General features: G+C 43.8%; 1 protein-coding gene across 5 annotated transcripts in view; it reads left to right on the plus strand.

Annotated features, from left to right (window-relative positions):
• Positions 1-25418, plus strand: part of frmd4a (FERM domain containing 4A) — a 384495-nt gene that overhangs the window by 211766 nt on the left and 147311 nt on the right. For all 5 annotated transcript variants that reach the window (XM_072241726.1, XM_072241724.1, XM_072241723.1 and 2 more), the window contains exon 4: positions 1361-1453. In XM_072241726.1, the coding sequence (XP_072097827.1) occupies positions 1361-1453 (93 nt within the window). The remainder of the gene's footprint in view (positions 1-1360; positions 1454-25418) is intronic.

Raw genomic sequence — 25418 nt, forward strand, 5'->3', positions numbered from 1 at the left:
CCACCTCTGCCTATAAGGAGTATTTAATGTGACCGCATGGGTTTCCTCTGGGTGCTCTGGTTTATTCCCACATTTCAAACCAGTACGGGTTAGGATTAGTAAATTGTGGGCATGCTATGTTGGTGCCAGAAGCATGGTGACACCTGCAGGCTACCCCCAGCACAAAGGCCCCCTCGAACTTTGTTGGCTATTGATGCAAACAATGGATTTCACTGTATGTTTCACTGTACATGTGACAAATAAAGCTAATTTTTTTTTACCTTTATTCAATGATTTAGGATTAGCTTCTTCCCTCCACTGTAAGATTTCTGAGCAGTCCATAAACCCCTGAACCTCACTATTCCTTTTTTTGCATGACTTATTTTTTGTAATTATACATTTTTATTTCTTTGCATTGTACTGCTGCTGCAGAACAACAAACTCCATGATATATAAGTCAGTGACAGTAAACTTGATTCTCCTTCTCATTCTGAGTGTGGCCCTGTTCTTGCAGTACAAGATGGGCTTTGATCTTACTAAATACTAGAGCGAGCTTGTGGCGTAGAATTTTGATGATTGGTAGTTGTCACATGTACCGAGATAAAGGGCAAAACTGCTCACGTGACGTCCATACGGATTGTTCCATACATAGAAAAACTCAGTGGCCACTTTATTAGGTACCTCCTGTATCTAATAAAGTGGCCATTGAGTGTATGTTCGTGGTCTTCTGCTACAATAGCCCATCCACCGCGAAGTTCGACATGTTGTGTGCTCAGAGATACTCTCCTGCACACCACTGTTGTAACACATTGTTATGTGAGTTACTATCAGCCAGTCATGTGGCAGCAACTCAACACATAAATATAAACATGGTTCAGTTGTTGTTCAGACCAAACATCAGATTGGGAAAGAAATGTGACCTAAGTGACTTTGACCATGGAATGGTTGTTGATGCCAGACGGGGTGGTTTGAGTATCTCACAAACTGCTGATCTCCTGGGATTTTCACACACAAGACTCTAGAGTTTATAGAGAATGGTGTGAAAAACAAAAAGACATCCAGTGAGTGGAAGTTCTGTGAGTGAAGACACCCTGTTAATGAGAGAGGTCAGAGGAAAATGGTCAGACTGGTTCAAGCTGACAGGTACTTGAACTGTCCATTACAACAGTGGTGTGCAGAAGAGCACCTCTGAACGTACAGCACATCGAACCTTGAAGTGGTTGGGTTACAGCAGCAGAAGACCATGAATATACACTCAATGACAACTTCAGTAGGTACAGGAGGTAACTAATAAAATGGCCACTACGTGTATAAGTACTTTGATAATAAACTTACTTTTGACTTTGACTTACTGTACTAATCCCGTGCTTCTTTCTTCCAGGGCACACTTCAGCTGGCTGCAGTTAGACCGCAGAGTGTTAGAGCATGATTTCCCTAAAAAATCAGGACCAGTTGTGTTGTATTTCTGCGTGAAGTAAGTTGTATTTGTATTACTTATATTTTATACCAGCCAGTCTGGTCAGCAAAGAACAACACTGCTCTGTAAACATGCTGTTCACTAGATGTTACCATCTGACACCAGGACTCATTTACTCTCATTCTCAATGTCAGTAGGTTGAGTCATTGTATTTATATTCTCCGATAACAAAGCTATACCTTTGGAGCAACACACAAAATTGCTAGTGGATCTCAGAAGGTCAGGCAACATCCCTGGAGAGCAGTAAACAGTCGTTTTCTCAGACCGAGACCCTTCATCAGGCCTAATCCTACTCCTATCTTCTCAAGTTTATGTATAGATTAGATGAAATCCTTCACAAATGTTGGAAGCTAATACGTTTAATCAATTCAGCTTTTATTTCAATGTGAAAGTCGAGTTTATTGTCCATGTACAAGTCAATGTTTGCACAGGTGCAGTGAAAAACTTACTTGCAGCAGCACCATGGGCACACGGCGTCAGGTCCACTATATTCACAAGAAAAACACCAAAAACAAAATATAAATTGTACAGAATTTTTACCAAAAAAAATTGGAACCCGGAGTCTGTTTTAGGGCAACATGGTCCTAGTGTTGCCAAACTGTAGAGATTAGTATTTATTTATTTATTTGGCGATAAAGCATGGAGTCGGCCTTAACTGCCCTTCAAGCTGCACCACCCCGGCAACCATGATTTACCCTAACCTAATCAGGGGACAATTTACAATGATCGATTAACCTACTAACCAGTATGTCTTTGGACTGTGGGAGGAAACCAGAGCACCTGGGGAAAATCTACGTTGTTGGTATTTATATGTACCACAATAGGCTGTTCACTTTACCCCAAGAAGATCCTGCAGTCACTTGGAGGTATCCTTGCCCCCAACAGCCGGGAAGCAACACATCCTCCGGGATTCTGTTTTGTCATATTCATAGAGTCATAGAGCACAGTAACAGTCCATTTCAAAGGTACATTTAACGTCAGAGAAATGTGTACAATATACATCCTGAAATTCATTTTCTTCGCAAACATCCACAAAAACAAGAGTACCCCAGAGAATGAATGACAGTTAAATGTTAGAACCCCAAAGCCCCCCCCAGCTCCCCCCCTCCCACGTGTAAGCAGCAGCAAAGCAATGGTCCTCCCTCCCCCACCATCAAAAAAAAAGCATTTGGCCCATCTAGTCCATGTCAACCATGTCGTCTGCTTAGTCCCATCTACCTGCACCTGAACCATATTCCTCCAAACCCCCTCCCATCTATATACCTATCCAAACTTCTATTAAATGTTGCAGTTGAGCCCACCTCTGTGGCCACAGAAACACTGTCAAATCCATTCAGAATTGAAGTCCGTCTCTGGGTCTTTTAACTCCCCTTCTCCCCTTTTTCTGTGTATACCCTCAAGAAAACAAATCTTGGTTGTGTATGGTGACATACAGTATAGGTAATTGATTATAAATTTACTTTGAACTTTAACTATAGTCAGAGGTTTGGCAGCTCTTTGTGGTCAGAGGTTTCATGGGGTCACTATCTCTAGTGAATGGACTTCTCCTCTTCTCAGTACCATATGCTTGCTCCCTATCCTGACATTGTGATCCCTCATGGTGGACACTGAAACAAGGGGTAAAATTCTCTCTGGACACAAGCAAGAGGTTAAAAATCCTCCTGATATCCAGTATGTCTGGCTCTGTCAGAATTTAATAAACTTCACTCAAATCTCCTCTCATTGGAACAGAGAACAGTACAAAACCAGACAGGCCATTCGGCCCACAACATTGTGCTGACCTTGAAGCCAATTTATACTGTGTCCTCCTCCTATGTAACCCATATCCCCCCATTCCCTTCACATTCATGTGTCTATCTAAAACCCTCTGAAACTCTACCAAATTGCCTGATTCCAGTACTACTCCAGTAACCCATTCCAAGCACCTATCACTCCCTGTGTAGAAATAACTTTGCCCTTCACAACAACTTTAAATCCCCCCCCCCGCCCCGGCCAACCTTAAAAGTATGTTCTCCGGCGCTTGACATTTCTACCCTGGAGAACATATTCCATCTACCCCATTTATGTTTCTCATCATTTTAAAATCCTCTATCAGTCACCCCTCAGCCTTCTCGCTCTAAGGGGAACAATCCAAGTCTGTCCAACCTTTCCCTATAACCTTCCTCTCTAATCCAGACAGCATCCTGGTGAACCTCTTCTGCATCCTGTCTCAACCCTCCACATGCTTACTATAATGAGGTGACCAGAGCTGCAGACAATATGCTGTACGGTCAGACTAAAGTTTTATACTGCTGCAGCATGACTTCATCAGCACCCCTACCAATGCCGCACGCATTCTTCAATACCTTATCCACTTGTAAAGCCACTTTTAGTGAACTATGGACCTCGACTCCAAGATCCTTCTGTACCTCAGTGCTGTTAATGGGTGTACTGTTAACTATATGTGTTCTTCTTTCATTTGACCTCCCAAAGTGTAACACCTCACACTTGCCCAGATTAAATTCCATCTGTCACTTCTCTGCCCACATCTGTAACTGATCTATATCCCACTGTATTCTTTGATAATCCTTTACACTGTCCACAATTCCACCAATCTGGTATCATCCGTAGACTTGCTAACCTACCCATCTTAAAAGCATGTACCAACTGGCTCAAGGACAGCAGGTGACATTTGCAGGCTGCCCCAGCACATTCTTATGTTGTGTTAGTTGTTAAGACAAGCTACGCATTTCACTGTATGTTTTCAGAGTAAGTTTATTATCAAAGTACATATATGTCACCATGTACAACCCTGAAATTCATTTTCTTGTGGGCATACTCAATAAATCTATAGAATAATAATCAAAACAGAATCAGTGAAAGGCCCCCCAACCAGGGCATTCAACCAGAAGACAACAAATTGTACAAAAAGAAGAAATAATAATAAATAAATAAACAATAAATATTGAGAACATGAGATGAAGAGTCCTTGAAAGTGAATCCATTGGTTGTGGGAACATTTTAGTGAGGGGTCAAGTGAAGTTATCCCCTTTGCCTCAAAAGGCTGATGGTTGAGGGGTAATAATTGTTCCTGAAACTGGTGGTGTGAGTCCTTTTTCTTGATGGCATCAGAGAGAAGAGAGCATGTTCTGGGTGGTGGGGGTCCCTGATGTTTTGATGTACATGTGATAACTAAACTTGAATCAGAATCTGCAACTGTGTGTCTTCTGCAAGATGCTGCTCAATTAGTAGCTCTATTAACCTTAGCCTTTTCTGGAGTGGAATCTGGCCTATTGTTCCACCAGATGTGACATGAAAGAGCTGTAAATTTTTAAACCCTCAGGAGCATCCTTGTACTCACAGTACCAGTGAGGCTTGCATTAATTTTCGTACAAGACATGTCATTTTCTCCAAATAGCTGAATTGAAGAGGCAGGTGCAGGAACCAAAGCTGAGACCTTGAACTAAAATCTACAGTGTGAAACGCTCTGTGCTATCAGTGTTGTATTCATCGTCCTCCTCAAACAACAGACTCCGGAAGCTCTCTGACGAGATGGTTGGAAGCTCTCAGAGGGGTGAAGAACAAATTTCCTCCAAAAGTGAACAGATTATTTCTGAAACAACTTCAAAGTCATAATTAATATAATACCAAACTACGTGTGCGTCACCATATGCTATCTTGAGATTCATTTTCTTGCAGGCATATACCGGAAAAAATAAAGAAATACAATAGAATTTATTAATTTTTGTGCAAAAGGCTAACTGTGCAAATAAAAGTAAGTAATACTGAGAACAAGTCCTTGAAAGTGAGGCTGTAGGTTGTGGAATCTGTTCAGAGTTGAGGTGACTGAAATTATCCATGCTTGTGCCCGATGACAGCAGCAAGAAGAGAGCTTGGCCTCAGTGGTGGGGGTCCTTGATGATGGGTATTACTTTCTTGTTTCTGTGTTCCATGCAAATGTACTCAATGGTGGGAAGGCTTTGCCTGTGATTAACTTCTCCATTCTTGGGCATTGATGTCTCCATAAAAGGCCGTGATGGGATGCTCCCTGCCTAAAGTCCAGCAGCACCAGCTTCAGGAACAGCTACTTACCTTCAACCATTCGGTTATTGAACTAACTGGCACAAACCTCATCACTACCTCACTATAGCAAGACTATGATCAATTTGCACTAAAATTGACTTTTATTTGTTCTAATTGTGGTTTTTTTTGTAAAAATTGTGTAACATTTGTCTTGTGAATGCTGCTTATCGGATGATGTGTGCCTGTGATGCTGCTGCAAATAAGTTTTTCATTGCATCTGTGCACGCGTGGACTTGTGCCGATGACAATAAGCTCCACTTTGATCAGTTATGAACAATGATATGGAAACGCAATTGCCCAAAGGAACAGAGAAGGCAACAGAAAGTGGTGGATACAGCTCAGTCCATCACAGGCAAAGTTCTCCCCATATTAAGCACATCTGCAAGGAGCACTGTCACAAGAAAGCAGCATCATCAAAGCCTGCCACCACCCAAGCTATACTCTCTTTTCACTGCTGCCATCCGGAGGAGATACAGAAGCCTTAGGTTCCACACCTCCAGGTTCAGGAACAGTTGTTACCTTACAACCATCAGGCTCTTGAACCTAAGGGGATAACATCACTCACCACTCCTCTGAACTGATTCAATGATCTACAGGTTCACTTTAAAGAATTTTTTACAGTTCATATTCTCAGTATTATTTTCTATTTGCAGAGTTTGTCTTCTTTTACACATAGGTTGTTAGTCTTTGTTTCTATATTTTTGCAGATTCTATTGTATTTCTTTGTCTTTCATGTAATGCTTGCAACAAGATGAATCTCAAAGTCATATACGGTAAAGTACATTCAATGGCTACTTTATTAGGAATACTTGTACACTTTCATGTTAATGCAATTATCTATGTGGCAGCAACTCAATGCATCAAAGCATGCAGACATGGTCAAGAGGTTCAGTTGTTGTTCAGACCAAACATCAGAATGGGGAAGAAATGTGATCTAAGTGACTTTGACCGTGGAATGATTGTTGGTGCCTGGCGAAGTGGTTTGAGTATCTCAAAAACTGCTCATCTCCTGGGAGTTTACAGAGAATGGTGTGAAAACAAAAAATACCCTGTGAGTGACAATTCAGTGGGAGAAAACGCCTTGTTAATGGTGAGTGGTTCAAGCTGACTGTTAGGCTAGAGTAACTCAAATAACCATGTGTTACAACAGTGGTTTGCAGAAGAGCATCTCTGAACCTTGAAGTGGATGGGTTACAACTGTAGAAGACCATGAACATACACTCAGTGGCCACCTTACTAGGTACAGGAGGTACCCAATGAAGCGGCCACTGAGGTACATGTCTTTTAATAATAAATTTACTTTGAACTTTCAACCTGGAATCCGCGGATCAGAGCAGACAAAAATGCTGTGTAAGTGTGAGTGTGGGGAGATAGATGAAAACACTATCTCCCCACCAAACCCTCTCCATCTGCCACCTCCTGTCTCATCTTGGAAGAGTCTGCCATTCCTACATTGGGCTCGTTAGTCACCCCAGAACCCACAGAACCAGATTCGAATAAATCAACTTCAGTCCCGAGCAACAGAGTAAGCAGTTCATCAAGACTCATCTTTATAAATAAAGCTTTAAAAAAAACAGGAAGAACACACACAGGGCAGGTTATCTTCTTTGGCCTCCAGCCTTGCAGATGGGGCTCATTCACTGGCCAGCATGGATGAGTAGAGCCGGACGGCCTGTTTCCTTGCTGTATGACTCTATGGTTCCATGACTCTGTGACACCACCACCAGCAGGTTCCCCTCCACAATGCAGCCCATACTGATCTGGAAAAATATCGATGTACTGAATCCAGATCCCGTATCTCCCTCTCCCAGAGCACTATGGAAGGACAGAAGAATAAGCTGTGGGGGTGGGGGAATCTCATTTGTACCTATTAAATATTGAAAGGCCTAAATAGAGTAGATGTGGTGAGGATATTTCCAGTAGTGGGAGGGAGTGTAGGACCTGAGGTCACCTCCATTTAGAACAGAGATGAAGAGGAATTTCTTTTACCAGAGGGAGGTGAATCTGTGGAATTTGTTGCCACAAATGGCTGTAGAGACCAAATCGTTGGGTATATTTAAAGCGGAGGTTGATAGGTTCTTGATTAGTCAGGGCATCAAAGGTTACGGGGAGAAGACAGGAGAATGGGATTGAGAGGGACAATAACTCAGGCATGATGGAATGGCAGAGTAGACTCAATGAGCCAAATGGCCTAATTCTGCTCCTATGTCTTATGGTCTTAGGACCATGCCGGTTCCAAAGGCAGCTCACCATCTCCTTGTCAAGGGCCAGTTAGGGATATGCAATAAATGCTGGTTTTTCTGGGGACCCACAGATCCTGAAAAGGGAGTCTTTATCATTTTAAAAACAATCATCAGTATTTGAACTCTGCAAGGAATGATAGGGAGCTGATATTTATTCATAATGTGAGGATTTCTCCATAAATTGTAATGTGAAATTTGCAGCAAATTTATATTTCAGACTGCCCTTAACCTGTGAGCTGTTACTGGTATGATTTACAGTTTGCAATAATAGAATTGCATTGAGCAGTGCTTAGATCTGTTGCATTGTAATGTCTCATCGTTATAAAATTCCATAATGCTGTCATTGCTCCGTCACGCTCCATTGTCCAAAGCCGATGGTGTGGTTGGAGTTGGTCAATGCTTCTGCAATCCATTGTATCCACTGTACAGGGGATTGGCCTCTACAGCTTCACCAGACCTGTTGGCCAGCCTTAGCCGTTTCCACATCTCACAACGGGGACATTGAGAGGCCGCAGGACAATTTACAATGGCCAATTAACCTTTTCACCGGTACGTCTTTGGACGATGGGAGAAAACCCACGTACACACAGGAAGGAATATCCAAACTCCTTAAAGGCAGTGCTGGAATTGAACTCCCAACACCAGAACGGACCGAGCTGTAATAGTGTGGTGCTAACCACTATGCTCTTGCAGCGCTCATCTTCCAGTTAACCAGCTGAGAGGGTTGATTTTGGTTCGGTTCAGTTCAGATCCTGCAACCCACCATAGGGGCACTTTCTTTTGCCTTGAGCTGGTGAGGCTTGGCGGCACCCATCTCTCTCCAGGAAAGACCACATCCGATGTCCTCCAACTTGGTGGCTCTCCCTGGTGTCGAATACGTAGCCACTTGTAGTTCTTCGAGGAAGTCATCCACCCTGGCCGGTGACTTTGTCGAAGAGATCCTTCACTCAGTGGTGCCGTATTAACAGCACCCCCTCACGTCATTTAGCCTGCCAGCTGAAACAGTGTACCGGGCTGTGCCCCCTGGGGGCAGATGTGAGAGATTGAGGAGATGGATGAGGACCCGTCCACCCTCACGGTGGTTTGCTCTGGGTAAAATCATCAACCCCTTTCCAAATTTTAATTGGAGTTTGGCGAAGAATGGCGGTGAGGAGGGCAAGTCTGCTGCAGATCTGTGTTGTCAGGAAGTAGATAGTGATTCATGGAGATACGGGAGAGATAATGGTACCCCTGTAGCTGATAGATCTCACAGTACATGGCTTCATATTCAGCTTTGTACTTGCCAAATGCTTGATTAACCACTAGAAGAACACATCTTCCTAAATTCCTTTCGACTTTACCTTGATAAATCATTGTGGCAGGAATGATTGCATTTCATCTTTTCAACAGGGCTTCAGATGACTACCTGTCTGTAAAGGAGAACTGAGCAGTGTGATGGGGAAGTAATTCAATTAGATTTCAGTGCACACACGGTCTGTATTATCATGACATCTGCCTAAGTCACTGAAGCCAACAAAGAGGCTTGAGAGTCCCTTTCAAACACTGACAGAGTTACAAATATAAAAGTCTCCTGAACTTTTGTCAACAAGTGCAACGGAGGAATTGAAGCAACGTACACTGCTCATATCTGAGGAGGAGGAATATTCTCCTTTAATGTAGTTAGCAAGAAGAAAGAGAAGATTAACTTCATTTGTCATACGTACATCGAAACAAACAGTGAAATACGTCATTCGCATTAACGACCAGACATTACAAGGATGTGCTGGGGGCAGCCCACAAGTGGCGCCAGCATACCATGCCCACAACTGACTGACCCTCACCCATATGTCTTTAGAATGTGGAGAAAACCACAGTACTCGGTGGAAACCCACACAGATACGGGGAGAACATACAATCTCCTAACGGACAGCATCAGGAATTGAACCCGGGTCACTGGTGCTGTGATAGCATTACACTAACCAACACACTCTAGTGCAGCCTCTGTGGGAAGAGGTAGAACTGGTCAATTCTTTTGTCCATGTTCTCATTCTGTAACTGCTCCCAGTCACTCGCTGACCAGATAACATTGAGCTTATTCCTTTGGTTTGTCTTTGCATTTTTTTTTGAGGAATAGAGAGCATGTCGGTAGGGTTATTATTTTGCTCTGGGTGTTGGATGTGGAAATCCTGGGAATTTTCCAGACTCCCAGATGGCCACATCTGCACCAGATGCACCGAAATGCAGCTCCTGAGAGACTGTGTTAGGGATCTGGAGCTGCGGCTCAATGACCTACAGCTTATTAGGGAGAGTGAACAGGAAATAGAGAGGAGCTACAGGGGAGTTAGTTACGCCGGGGCTGCAGGAGCTAGATAAGTGGGTGACGGTCAGGGAAGCGAGGGAAAGAGCTCAGAGAGCAGAGAGAATCCCTGTGGCCATCCCCGTCAGTAATCGTTATCTGGTTTTGGATGCAGTTGAGGGGGGTGACCTGACAGAGGACGACCATGGCGATCGGGTCTCTGGCACTGGGCCTGGTTCTGTGCTGCAGAAGGGAGGGAAGAAGATGAGGAATATGGTGGTCTTAAGGGATTCCCTCCCTAGTGAGGGGAACAGACAGGAGGTTCTGTCAGCCTGATAGAGATACCCACATGGTGTGTTGCCTCCCAGGTGCTAGGGTATGGGATGTCTTGGATCGGGTGCAGAGTATTCTGAAGGGAGAGGGTGAACAGCCAGAAGTCTTGGTACACGTTGGTACCAATGACATAGGTAGAAAAAGGGAGGAGGTCCTAAGGAGAGAATTCAGGGAGTTAGATAGGAAACTGAAAAGCAAGACCTCTAGGGTAGTAATCTCAGGATTGCTGCCTGTTCCATGTGCTAGCGAGTTCAAGAATAGCATGATCAGGCATATTAATGTGTGGCTGAGAGACTGGTGTAGGGGGCAGGGCTTCATATTCCCGGATCATTGGGGCCTCTTCTGGAGGAGGTACAACCTGTATAAAAAGGATGGGTTACACCTGAACCCAAAGGGGTCCATTATCCTAGCGGGCACATTTAATAGAGATGTTAGGGAGGGTTTAAACTAATTTGGCAGGGGGCTGGGAACCGGAGTGATAGGGTTGAGGAAAGGGAAAACAAGTAAGTCAAAGATAGCGTGCAAGAGAGATTAAAGAAAGAACAGGCAGGAGATGAGGCTTAATCACAGCCAGTGGCATGAGTTACAGGGCAATAGAGGTGTGGTGCGGTTAAAACAGAAAGCAACAAATACTGGACTGAAAGTGTTATATTTGAATGCACCCAGCATAAGGAATAACATGGACGATCTTGAAATTCAGCGACAGATTGGCAAATATGACTTTGTGGCCTTCTCTGAAACTTGGCTAAAGGATGGCTGCCATTGGGAGCTGAACGTCCAAGGATATATGATGCATTGGAAAGATAGGTTAGTAGGCAGAAGGGGCGGTGTGGCTCTGTGTATTTTTTTTTTGTGTGTGTGCCATACTCTGCCAGAGCCTCAGCAACCACTTTTCCAAGTGTTTGTCTTGGAGGAAAGATCCTGTGAGTGGTCCCCCACGTCCTTCTCACAGCACAGTTTTTTTTACGAGGCCGAGTTGCGAGCTCGACACCCAACCCGGCATAGATGGAAAGCATGCCCGAGAGCGGCCTGACTGGATTCAAACTCGGGAACCTTCGCTCCAGACTCTGGCGCTGATGTCACTGCGCCACCAGCCGGCCTATAAGAAATAATATTAAATCATTGGAAAGGGATGACATAGGATTGGAAGGTGTAGAGTCTCTATGGGTTGAGTTAAGAAATGGGAAGGGTAAAAGGACCCTAATGGCAGTCATATACAGGCCTTCAAACAGCAGCCGGGATGTGGATTACAAATTAAAGCAGGAGATAGAAAAGCTGTGTCAGAAAGGCATTGTCATGATAATCGTTGGGGATTTTAACATGAAAGTGGATTGGGAAAACCAGGTCAGTAATAAACCTCGAGAGAGAGAATTTGTAGAATGTCTAAGGGATGTCTTTTTTGGAACAGCTTGTTATTGAGCCCACTAAGGGATTGGCTGTGCTGGATTGGGTGTTGTGCAATGATCCGGAGGTGATAAGAGAGCTTAAGGTTAAGGAACCCTTAGGGAACAGTGATCACAATATGATTGAGTTCACATTGAAATTTGAGAGGGACAAAATAAAATGCAATGTGTCGGTATTTCAGTGGAGTAAAGGAAATTGCAATGGCATGAGAGGGGAACTGGCCAAAGTTGATTGGAAAGGGACATTTGCAGGAAGGACAGCAGAGCAGCAATGGCTGAGGTTTCTGCGAAAAATGAGGGAAGTGCAAGACAGATATATTCCAAATAAGAAATTTTCAAAGGGAAGAAGGACACTACCATGGCTGACAAGTGAAGTCAAAGCAAAAGAGAGGGCATGCAAGGAAGCCAGAGCTAGTGGGAAGATAGAGGATTGGGGAACTTTTAAAAAACTTGCAGAAGAAAACTAAGAAGGTCATTAGGAAGGAAAAGATGAATTATGAGAGGAAGCTAGCGACGAATATCAAAGAAGATACTAAAAGCTTTTTTAAGTATATAAAGGGTAAAAGAGAGTCGGGGGTAGATAGAGGACCAATACAAAATGACGCTGGAGATATTGTAATGAGAGATACAGAGATGACAGAGGAACTGAATGCGTATTTTGCATCAGTCTTCACAGTGTAAGACATCTGCAGTACACCGGACATTCAAGAGTGTCAGGGAAGTGAAGTTTGTGTAGTGAAAATTACGACCGAGAAGGTGCTCAGGAAGCTTAATGGTCTGAGGGTGGATAAATCTCCTGGACCTAATGGAATGCACCCTTGGGTTCTGAAGGAAGTAGCTAGAGAGATTGTGGAGGCACTAATGATGATCTTTCAAGAATCGATAGATTCTGGCATTGTACCAGAAGACTGGAAAATTGCAAATGTTACTCCGCTATTTAAGAAGGGTGTGAGGCAGCAGAAAGGAAACTATAGACCTGTTAGCCTGACATCAGTGGTTGGGAAGTCGTTGGAATTGATTGTTAGGGATGAGATTATGGAGTACCTAGAAGCACATGACAAAATTGGCCAAAGCCAGCATAGTTTCCTGAAAGGAAAGTCCTGCCTGACAAACCTACTGCAATTCTTTGAGGAAATTACAAGCAGGGTAGACAAAGGAGATGCAGTAGACGTGATGTACTTGGATTTTCAGAAGGCCTTTGACAAGGCGCCACACATGAGGCTGCTTAGCAAGATAAGAGCCCATGGAATTACAGGGAAGTTACTAGCACAGGTGGAGCATTGGCTGGTCGACAGGAAACAGAGAGTGGGAATAAAGGGATCTTAGTCTGGCTGGCTGCCGGTTACCAATGGAGTTCCACAGGGGTCGGTGTTGGGACCGCTGCTTTTTACGATGTATGTCAATGATTTGGACTATGGGATTAATGGATTTGTGGCTAAATTTGCCGATGATACAAAGATAGGTGGAGGAGCGGGTAGTGTTGAGGAAACAGAGAGAATGCAGAGAGACTTAGATAGTTTAGGGGAATGGACAAAGAAGTGGCAAATGAAATACAATGTTGGAAAGTGTATGGTCATGCACTTTGGTGGAAGAAATAAATGGGCAGACTATTATTTAAATGGGAGAGAATTCAAAATGCAGAGATGCAAAGGGGTTTGTGAGTCCTTGTGCAAGGTACCCTAAAGGTTAACCTCCAGTTTGAGTCAGTTGTGAAGAAGGCGAATTAAATGTTGGCATTCATTTCTAGAGACATAGAGTATAAGAGCAGGGATGTGATATTGAGGCTCTGTAAGACACTCATGAGACCACACTTGGAGTATTGTGTGCAGTTTTGGGCTCCTTATTTTAGAAAGGATATACTGACATTGGGGAGGGTTCAGAAAAGATTTACAAGAATGATTCCAGGAATGAAAGGGTTACCATATGAGGAAAGTCTGGCAGCTATTGGGCTGTATTCCCTGGAGTTCAGGAGAATGAGGGGGGATCTCATAGAAACATTCTGAATGTTAAAAGGCCTGAATAGATTAGTTATGGCAAAATTATTTCCCATGGTAGGGGAGTCTAGGACAAGAGGGCATGACTTCAGGATTGAAGGACGTTTTTAGAACAGAGATGCGGAGAAATTACTTTAGTCAGAGGGTGGTAGTCTGTGGAATTTGTTGCCATGAGTGGCTGTGGAGTCCACGTCATTGGGTGTATTTAAGGCAGAGATAGATAGGTTTTTGATTAGCTAGGGCATCAGAGTGTATGGGGAGATGGCAGGGGAGTGGGGATGACTGGAAGAACTGGATCAGCCCATGATTGAATGGTGGAGCAGACTCGATGGGCCGAATAGCCCACTTCTGCTGCTATATCTTATGATCTTAAAGATAAAGATTGGGTTAGCTTTCTTTGTCATCTACACCGGAACATTAGAAACACACAGTGAAATGTGTCATTTGCATCAAGAACCAATACATTCTGAATATGTGCTGGGGTCAGCTGGCAGGTATCGCCATGCTTCCAGTGCCAACATAGGATGTCCACAAATTAGTAACCCTAACCCGTGTGTCTCTGGAATGTGAAGGGAAACCGTGCATCCAGAGGAAACCCACACCCACACGATCACAGGGAGAACGTACAAACTCCATGCCAGTGATACTAAACCCGATTCTGGTTCTGATACGGACAGTGATGGGAATTAAACCCCAGTTGCTGGCACTGTAACAGCATTATGCCAATCGACACACTATGGTGCTGCCCCTTTGGGAAGGGAAAGAGTTGGCCAATTCCTTTGTCCATTTTCTCGTTCTACAATTTCTCCCACTCACTCACTGACTCCTTAAGATTAGCTTTCTTTGTCACATAGATCGAAACATCAAAACGTACAGTGAAATGCACCATTTGCATCGACAGCCAATACACTCCGAATATGTGCTGGAGGCAGCCCGCAAGTGCCACCACTCTCCTGGCGCCAATATAGTATGTCCACAACTTACTAACCCTAACCCATACGTTTGGACCGTGGGAGGAAACCAGAGCATCTGGAGGAAACAGTCACAGGGAGAACGTACAATCTTCTCACATACAGCAGCAGGAATCGAATCCTGAACAAAGTGTTACGCTACCATGCTGCCCCATCGTCACTCTGAATTCATCAGAGACATTCCTTCTCCCCCAGCCTGCCTTCAACGTATTGAGTTTCTTTTCTCACCTGCTTGGTTCTGATGAAGGGTCTTTGACTCGAAATGTTGACTCTGTTTCTCTTCCCACAGATGCTGCCTGAGTGAATGTTTCCACCATTTCACTGTTTTTATTTTGGACTTACAGTAATTCCTTTGTTTTTCTCTCCTGGTACTCTGGGTCTAAAGCTGAGACCACACCACAACCCCAACCAGTGATAATGCCTCTCCTTTTGTCCTCCAAGCTCGAGATGGTGTAAAACTTTTAATCAAGCCATCCGATAAACTTCCAAATTCCAGGACCTTATTGACTGATGAGAGGTTCTTGAACCAACTGGCCAAACCCTAATCGCTACTGTTTAGCAACACTACGACCACTTTGATCTTGATGGCCTCTGTTGATCAGGGTCAACCATAGATGTTGCATCCTAGCTGTCCACGTGATACACAAGCCAGTACACAGCCCAGGGCAGTACGATATGGAGAGCAAGATCTTGCCCATGCAGTAGGCTTCCTCTCTCAACACAGCTGATGAATCCAAAGGAACGGCAAGGCCAGATACAGTTTGGCACCAGCAGTGTCACAAGAGTTGCTAGTCAGTGTTGAACTTAACCTAGGACCGCCTTAGGGATTCCAGCTCCGGATTTTTTCCTTGGGGTTAACTCCTGAAGCCTGCCCTTTGAGTGGTTATAGCCACAAGGCGGCAGAGGTTTGAGATCAGAGATTTCCTTCTAGATGAGCTGCCAACCATGGCTGATGAGACCTTTCTGCCTGAAATGACTGGCTTCAAGGCACCAGTAATCCACCTTTGCCCTTTCTCCTGTCAGTAGAGTCGGTTCCACTGGGCTTAGTAGCTAAGCCATACGTGAAGGCCAGGATCTGGACTTGGTTGTCAGAAGCTATTTGAGACTCACGCATTTAATAGGTCGTGGGAGCTTATCCCTACAACTACTCCCCCCCCCCCTCCAAAACCCCTGGCTATAAAGTCCTTTTGAAACCCTTACTTTGATCACTTTGCACAAAAATGCACAATTTTTGCTCAAATTGTGTTCTTTTTTTGTAAAAATGGTATGTGATTTATGTTTTTCTTGTGAATGTTGCTGCTGTGATGCTCTGTGTCTGTGATGCTGCTGCAAACAGGTTTTTCATCGCACCTGTACATACATGGACTTATGCAGATAGCAATAGGTAGCTATTTGCACAGGAAGGCAGAGTAATCCACACTCCCATCCACTCAGGAACCAATTATTATATCATTTCAACCTGAATTTTTGACAGTAATGATCAGACTCAGTAACTTCATCAGTGTCTGCTATGATTGAACCTGAGCCGTCATAGTGATTATTTAGTTTGATGTGGATGTCAGGTCCCTGCATTGTTTTGTCTCATTTCTACAGAATTCCTTTTCTCTCTCTCACTCCGTGGTACTGTTGGTTTCTGGACACCGTATCAATGTATTTTGCTGCCATTATCGTTATTTTAAATGTGATTTATCACAGAATGCCATTCTGATTAATAAGAAGGATTTGTGCTTCCACAGGCATTAAAGAACCATAACAAATCCATGCTGGTCAAAGCTGCAGTTTGGAAGCTAGCACCCACTTCTCAGCCCTGGGTCTGTCACTTTGCAAGTGCTCTCAACCTCTGTATTGAGCCTTTATTAAACAGCCTTGGAATAGAGAGATGCCCCTTCAGGACAGAGATGAGGAGGAACTTCTTCAGCCAGTGGGTGGTGAATCTGTGGAATTCATTGCCAGAGATGGCTGTGGAGGCCAAGGCACTGGATGTATTTAAAGCAGTGGCTGAGAGGTTCTTGATCAGTAAATGTATCAAAGGTTACAGGGAGAAGGCGGAACAATGGGGTTGAGAGGGATAATAAATCAGCTACGATGAAATGGTGGATCAGACATGATGGGCTGAGTGGACTAATTCTGCACCTATGTCTTATAGTCTTTAATTGTGATGAGGGTTTCGCTCTCCACCACCCTTTAAACGTAGAATATAGATCAGTACAGCATAGTACAGGCCTTTCAGTTCTACGCTATTGTGCCAAACTTTATACGTAGCCCTCCATATTTCTATCATCCATGTGCCTTTCTAAGGGTTTCTTAAATATCCTCAATGTATCTGCCTCTACCACCCCCCCTGGCAGTACCCACCACTCTCTGTGTAAAAAAAACACCTATCTCTGATACTATACTTTCCTCCAATCATCTTAAAATTATATCCCCTCATATTAGCCACTTCCACCCTGGGAAAATGTTCATGACCAATACCCCTACTTTCTGAGGAGGCTGTAGAGAGCTGATCTTTACAGATCCATACTCACGTCATTCTACAGATGCACAGTAGAGAGCACCCTGACAAGCTGCATCACTGCTTGGCACAGTAACTGCACTGTGGCAGACAGGAAAACTCTACAACGGGTAATCAAAACTGCCCAGTGCATCACCAGGACATATATGCAGAAAGGTGCCGGAAAAGGGCCAGTAACATCATGAAGGATTCCACCCACCCTGCTCATGGACTGTTTGTCCCACTCCCATCCGGGAGGAGGCTACGTAGCATCCATGTCAGGCCCACAAGACTCAAAAACGGTTACTTACCCCAAGCAGTAAGACTGATCAACACCTCCACCCACTAACCACCCTTCCACACCCCCAAACACCACTACATTATCATTTCCTGCCAGGCACCTTATATACTGTAAAGGCACTTCTGTGCCTAGTGACATACAATCAATCTATGTAAATAAGCTATCTTATGTACTTATATTTATTGTGTTCTTTATCTTGTGTTTTTTTTTGCGCTACATCGGATCTGGAGTAACAATTATTTTGTTCTCTTTTACATTTGTGTGCTAGAAATGACATTAAATAACCTTGAATCTTGAACCATCTTGTACACTTCTAACAAGTCACCTCTCAACCTCCTTTGCTTCAAATAGAAAAGTCCTAGCTCGCTCGGCCTACTCTCATAAGACGTGCTGTCTAATCTAGGCAGCCTCCTGGTAAATCTCTCTTTAACTAGTGAGTTCTCTGAGTACTCTGAGGCAAAATGTTTCTACCTACCACCAACGTCTTCTCCTGATTTCTCGACTCTCTGCTATGGGATGTGAAGATTGTATCCAGTGGATACAAACTTGTCCAAGGAGTTATAGAGCAATGCAGCATGGATAGAGGCCCTTAGGTCCAACCAGTCAATGCTGACCACCATGCCCACCCAGCTAGTCCCAATTTCCTGAATTCAGCCCATATGCCTCCAAGCCCCACCCCTCCATGTTACTATCCGAGTGCTTCGTAAATGATACTATTGTACCTGCCTCAACCACTTCCTCTGGCAGCTCGTTCCATACACTCACCACCCTCTGCCTGATAAAGTAGCCCCTCAGGTCCCTTTTAAAATGTTTCCCCTCTCACCCTAATCCTGTGCCCCTCTGGCTTTGGACTCCCCCCATCCACATCCTCTAGGGCTCGCATAATTTTAAACACCTCTATGGGGTCACCCCTTCTTCTCCTACGTTCCAAGGCATAAGGGCCTAGCCTGGTCAAACTCTCCCTATAACTCAGAGTTCAAAATTCAAAGTAAATTTATTATCAAAGTACATATATGTCACCATATACTGTACAATCTTCAGATTCATTTACTTGTGGGCATACTCATTAAATCTAGAGAAAAATAACCATAACAGGATCAATGAAAGACCGCCCAACCAGGGCGTTCAACCAGAGTGAAGACGATGGTCTAGCCCGTGCAGTCAAACAACTGACACCAAGCAGACAAACTCTGAAGAGTATTAATAACTGCTGGGGTCACCCATCTTGTAAAGGCACTGCCCAGAAGAAGGCAATGGCAAACCACATCTGTTGGAAAATTTGCCAAGAACAATCATAGTCACCTAAGGACCATGATCACCCACATCATACGATGTGACACATAATGATGATGATGACATATACAGTTCGCCACCATATGAGATTCATTTTCTTGCAGACATTTTCAGGAAAAAAAGGAACAAAATAATTTTACAAAAACTATACATTAAAAAAAGACTGACAAACAACCAATGTGCAAAAGAAAACAAACTGCAAGTAAAAATAATGCTGAGAACATGAGTTGTAAAGAGTCCTTGAAAGTGACTCTGTAGGTGGTAGAAATAGTTCCGAGTTGTGTCGATTGAAGTATTCCACACGGGTCCAAGGAGCCTGATATTTGTAGAGTAACTGTAGTAGCAGTTCTGAACTGTTCCCAAACCTGGCAGTGTGCAACCTAAGGCTTCTATACCTGCAGCGAAGGTAGTAGCAAGTCCTGGCAACGTCCTCGTAAAATGTTTTGTGCTTGTTCCATGTCTTGCCCGTAACAGACAATCAGAACTGTACACAGTATTTCACATATCAGTGTATTGTGTTCGATTGCAGATTGCTGCAGCAGTCATGGACTCAGGAACTTGGACTATATTTTTTTGTGTGACAGTATTTTCCTGATATCTTACATGTGTTTATGTGTCTTGTGCTGTGTGTGACTGTGTTGGCACATGGCCAAGTGGTTTGTCTAACGAGGGAGTTAGGTATGGCCCTTGTGGATAAAGGGATCAGGGGGTATGGAGGGAAGGCTGGTACAGGGTTCTGAGTTGGATGATCAGCCATGATCATACTGAATGGTGGTGCAGGCTCAAAGGGCCGAATAGCCTACTCCTGCACCTATTTTCTATGTTAATATGTCTAGTGATTTGAAGGTCGCTATTTCGAGCCTTGGCTGAGGCAGCGTGTTGTGTCCTTGAGCAAGGCACTGTACCACACATTGCTCTGCGATGACACCGGTGCCAAGTTGTATGGGTTCCAATGCCCTTCCCTTGGACAACATTGGTGGTGTGGAGAGGGGAGACTTGCAGCATGGGCAACTGCTGGTCTTCCATACAACCTTGCCCAGGCCTGCGCCCTGGAAACCTTCCAAGGCACAAATCCATGGTCTCATGAGACTAACGGATACCTATGTATGTGTGTGACTATTGGTACTGTGTTTTGCATCTTGGCCCCAAAGTATCGCTGTTTCGTTCGGCTGTATTCATGCATGGTTGAATGGTAATTAAACTTGAACCAACAACTTATATTACTGCAACATGATGTCTCAACTCCTATACCCTGACTGACAATGGCCAGCTTGCTAGACTCCTTTTTCATCACCCGGTCTACCTATGATGTCGCTTTCAACGAGCTATACAATTGTACTCCTAAGTCCCTCTGTTTCATTAGACTCCTTGGTGCCTTACCATACATTGTATAAGTCCTTCACTGGTTTTACTGTCCATACTGCACCCCCTCACACTTTTACTGCAGTGAGGAAATGGAAATATTCCGGTTGTCCAGGAGCAGAACATACTGACGCTGGGAACTTCCTGATGATGTGGCTCGGCCTGAAACGTTGGCTGTTTATTCCCCCCGACTGGCTGAGATCCCGCAGCATTTTGTGTGTGTTACTGGGAGCTTCGATAGGTCAGTGTGGAACAGGCAGCTGGTGAAAGTGTAGATGGACGATAGGGAATGACAGGAACGTGGGTGAGAATAGGTTGAGAAACAGGACTGCTCTGAGAGCAGGTGTAGACTACGTGGGCTGAATGGTCTTTTCACAAAGCAAACAACGCAGGGACAGACCCTTTGGCTGGTCAGGTCTCTACTGAACCATTGTTGTCCCTATTTACAGTAAAACTCTTAATGTTCCACTACCTCATTGCTCAAGGCTCCTATTGGGTCGGCAATTCATTCACTGGGACCCCAGTTCCCACACTCCCATCATAAGAGCAGGATTATACCATTTGGCCCATCGATTCTGCTCTGCTGTTCCATCATAGCTGATTTATCATCCCTCTCAACCCCATTCTCCTGCCTTCTCCCTGTAACCTTCACTAATCAAAAACCTAACAGCCTCCACTTTAGATATACCCAATGACCTCCACGGCCATTCCACACGGTCACCACCCTCTGGCTAAAGAAATTCTTCCTCATCTCCGTTCTAAAGGAACATCCTTGAATTCTGAAACTGTGTCCTTTGGTCTTAGATTCCCCCACTATAGGAAGCATAGTCTCCACATTCACTTAATTTAGGCTTTTTAATATTCAATAGCTTTCAATAAGATCCCCAACATTCTTCTAAAACCCCAAGAGTGTAGGCCCAAAGCCATCGAATGCTCCCCACCCATGCAACTCATCTACCAGAAAACTCTAACACGAGGAAATCTGCTGATGCTGGAATTTCAAATAACACACATAAAAGTTGCTGGTGAACGCAGCAGGCCAGGCAGCATCTCTAGGAAGAGGTACAGTCGACGTTTCGGGCCAAGACCCTTCATCAGGACTAACTGAAAGAAGAGCTAGGAAGAGGATCTCCCCCTCTTCCTAGAGATGCTGCCTGGCCTGCTGCGTTCACTATCATAAAACTCTGATAATCTGTTATCAGAGCTTTTGATGTTTCAGCATTTTTGAATACTTCTATGTAATTATCACCAGGAGGGCCATGAAGCATAGACTGAATGAGATATTCTGAAAACAGCCCTTAGATTAATTAGAAAAGATGCAGTACATGTGATTCCAGTGATTTCCCGGTTTGCATTTTTGCATTGAATGCAGTTCCAGCTCAAACTGAGGACGTGCAGTAAAATGATCATCTTGTGGTGTGGAGCACCCTCTAGTGTACAGATCCAGAACTCATCCTGGTAGCAATTGCAAAGAAAGCACACAGCAGCACCTCTACATCCTTAGAAGTATGTGTGGATGACTTTGACGAACTTCTATAGATGTGTGGTGGACAGTATATTTACTGGTTGCATCACAGCCTGGTATGGAAACACCAATGACCTTACACAAAAAGTTGCGGAGCCGGCCCAGTAAAGCCCACCCAGCCATTGAGAACATATACGCGAAATGTCGCAGGAAAGCAGCATACATCATCAGAGACCCACACCACCCAGGACATGCTCTCTTCTTGCTGCTGCCATCAGGAAGGTGTACAGGAGTCTCAGCACTCACACCACCAGGTTCAGAAACAGCTATTACCCTCAACCATCAGGCTCTTACACCAAAGGGGATAACTTCACTTGCCCTATCACTGAAATGTTCCCAGAACCTATGGACTCACTTTCGAGGACTCTTCATCTCATGTTCTTGATATTTATTGCCTATTTATTTATTATTGTTATTTCTTTCTTTTTTTTAACAGCTTGTTGTCTTTTACACACTGGTTGAATGCCCGAGTTGATGCAGTAATTCATTGATTCTATTATGGTTATTATTCAATTGTAGATTTACTGATTATGCCCACTAGAAAAAAAATTTCATGGTTGTATATGGTGACATATAAGTACCTTGATAATAAATTACTTTAAACTTTGAGACATTGGGTTTGAGCACTACACAATCTGTGTTAAGAAAATATCAACAATTCAAGCCTTAGAGAAGTGCTTTGATAATTTATTTTTAATTACTAAAATGGCAAACCTTCAGAGAAATCCATCTTCCTTCCACTGCCTCTGTCTACACTCCCTGCTGCCTCAGTAAAGCAGCCAACGTCAAGGACCCCACCCACCCTGGACATTCCCTCTTCTTCTTCCTCCACTGGGCAGGTGATACAATGGCCTGATAGCACGTAACACAAGGCTCAAAGACAGCTTTTCTCCCACCAATATCTAACCCTTGAATAGACTTCTCTCATATGCTCAAGATGAACCCGTGATCTCCCAAACTCCCTAGTTGTGGACCTCGCATCTTTCTGTCTGCCTGTACTTTGTTTATTGATTGAGATACAGCGAGGAATCGGCCCTTCAAGCTGCACCGCCCAGCAATCCCCGGGTTTAATCCTAGTCTAGTCACAGGACAATTTACAGTGACCAATTAACCTACCAACTGGTAGGTCCTTGGACTGTGGGAGGAAATCGGAGCACCCAGAGGAATCCCACGCAGTCATGGGGAGAACGTACAAACTCCTTACAGGCAACAGCGGGAATTGAACCCAGCTCGCTTGTACTGTAAAGCGTTGTGCTAACCACGACGCCAACGTGTCACCTTTCTCTGTAACTAACATTTTGTTCTGCGTTCTGTTTTCCTTTTAATATCTCAGTGTACTTATGGATAGAATGATCTGATTGGAAGGCAAGCAAATAAAAGCTTTTCACTCTATCTCGGTCCATGGGACCATAACAAATGATAATAATAATTAATATTCCTACTTCCTGACAGGTCAGCAGGTACTGATGGAAACACGGCAGATGGAAACACGGCAGGTGGAAACTTAAACTGAAGTCATTAAATAACTCTGGAATTGATATCAGTAATAAGATAAGATTAGCTTTATTTGTCACGTGTACATCAAAGCATTGAAACATATAATGAATTGAGTCTGAGGATGTGCCCAGGGGCAGCCTGCAAATGTTGCTGTACACAACATGCCCACAATTTACTAAGCCTAACCCGTGTATCTTTGGAATATGGGAGGAAACCGGAGCATCGAGAAGAAACCCACAAGTTCACGGAGGGAATGTACAAACTCATTACAGACAGCAGCGGGAATTGAACCCAGATAATGAGTGCTGTAAATCATTGTGCTAACCACTATGCTATTGTGCTGCCCTTAATATTATTATTATTAAAATTATTATTAATAATACTTAATAATTAATATTCCTACTTATTGACTGGTCAGCAAGTAAAGAAATGGTTAAGGTATCAGACTAACAGCCAGAGTCCTGGATTGTTATTCTAAAGAGATGAGTTTTAATTCCCCACTATACATGGAAACTTGAACTGAAGGCATTAAATAAGTCTAGAATTGATCTCAGTAATGACAACCCTGAAACTTCTAAGGTGTAGTAAATTTCACTTTATTTCCTGATGTACACACAAAATGCAGGAGGAACTTAACTGGTCAGGCAGTATCTACGGAAAGGGTTAAGGTCTCAACGTTTCAGGCTGAGACCTTTCATCAGGACCTCCCATCCTTTCCTGGTCTGGCCTATATGTGACTCTAGACCTGGCTCCTGCTGCCTTCTCAGCTCAGGACTGATCAAGGACAGACAGTAAGTCCTGGCATTGACAGTGTGTTTCGCATAATGTAAATAACTAACTCACTGGCCCGTCACTACAGGGTAAGGTAAATAACTTTCATTATTCAAAATACCCAGTGTGTTGGTCTGTGGCCTCCTCTACTGAATGCCCACTAACCCTAACCCATACATACAGTCATAGAAACATACAATGCGGAGAAATGCCCTTTGGCCCATCTAGTCAATGCCAAAACCATTTAAACTGCCTATTCCCATTGATCTGCGCTGGGACCATAGCCCTCCATATCCCTACTATCCACTTACCTACCCAAACTTCTCTTAAACATTGAAATCGAGCATGCATGCACCACTTGGGCTGGCAGCTCATTCCACACTCTCACAAGCCTCTCATTAAAGAATTTTTCCCTCACGTTCCCCTTAAACTTCTCACTTTTGCCTTTAAGCCATGACCGCTGGTTCTAGTCCCACCCAACCTCAGTGGAAAAGCCTGCTTGCATTTACTCTATCTATACCCCTGATAATTTTGTAAACTTCTATCAAATCTCTTCTCAAACATCTACATTCTAAAGAATGTAGCCCTAACCTATTCAATCTTTCCTTATAACTCAGGTTCTCCAGACCCGGCAACATCCTCGTAAATTTTCTCTGCACTCTAACAGCCTTGTTTATGTCTTTCCTGTAGGCAGGTGACCAAAGCTGCACACAATATGCCAAATTAGATCTCACCAACAACTTCAACATAACATCCCATCTTCTATACTCAGTACGTTGGTTTATGAAGGCCAGTGTGCCAAAAGCTTTCTTTATAACCCTGTCTACCTGTGACACCACTTTCAATGAACTGTGGACCTGTATTCCCAGATCCCTTTGTTCTACCGTACTCCTCGGTGAATTACCATTCACTGTGTAAGACCTACCCTGGTTGGTCCTACTGAAGTGAAACACCTTGCACTTGTCTGCATTAAATTCCATCTGCCATTTTTCAGTTTATTTTTCCAGCGGATGCAGATCTCCCTGCAAGTCATGATAGCCTTCCTCACTGTCCACTGCACCCCCAATCTTGGTGTCATCCGCAAATTTGCTGATCCCATTAACCACATTATCATCCAGGTCATTGATATAGATGACAAACAACAAAGGATCCAGTACCGATCCGTGTGGCACACCACTAGTCATGGGCCTCCAGCCAGAGAGGCAACCCTCTGCTACCACTCTCAGGTTTCTCCCACAAAGTCAATGTCTAATCCAATTTACTACCTCATCCTGAATTAGATTAGATTTGATTAGTTTATGAGGACATGCAGTCCTCTTTTATTGTCATTTAGTAATGCATGCATTAAGAAATGATACAATATTCCTCCGGTGCGATATCACAGAAACACGAGACAGACCAAGACTGAAAAACTGTCAAAAACCACATAGTTATAACATAT

The sequence above is a fragment of the Mobula birostris genome, chromosome 23 (assembly GCF_030028105.1).
Source record: "Mobula birostris isolate sMobBir1 chromosome 23, sMobBir1.hap1, whole genome shotgun sequence".
Lineage (NCBI taxonomy): Eukaryota > Metazoa > Chordata > Chondrichthyes > Myliobatiformes > Myliobatidae > Mobula > Mobula birostris.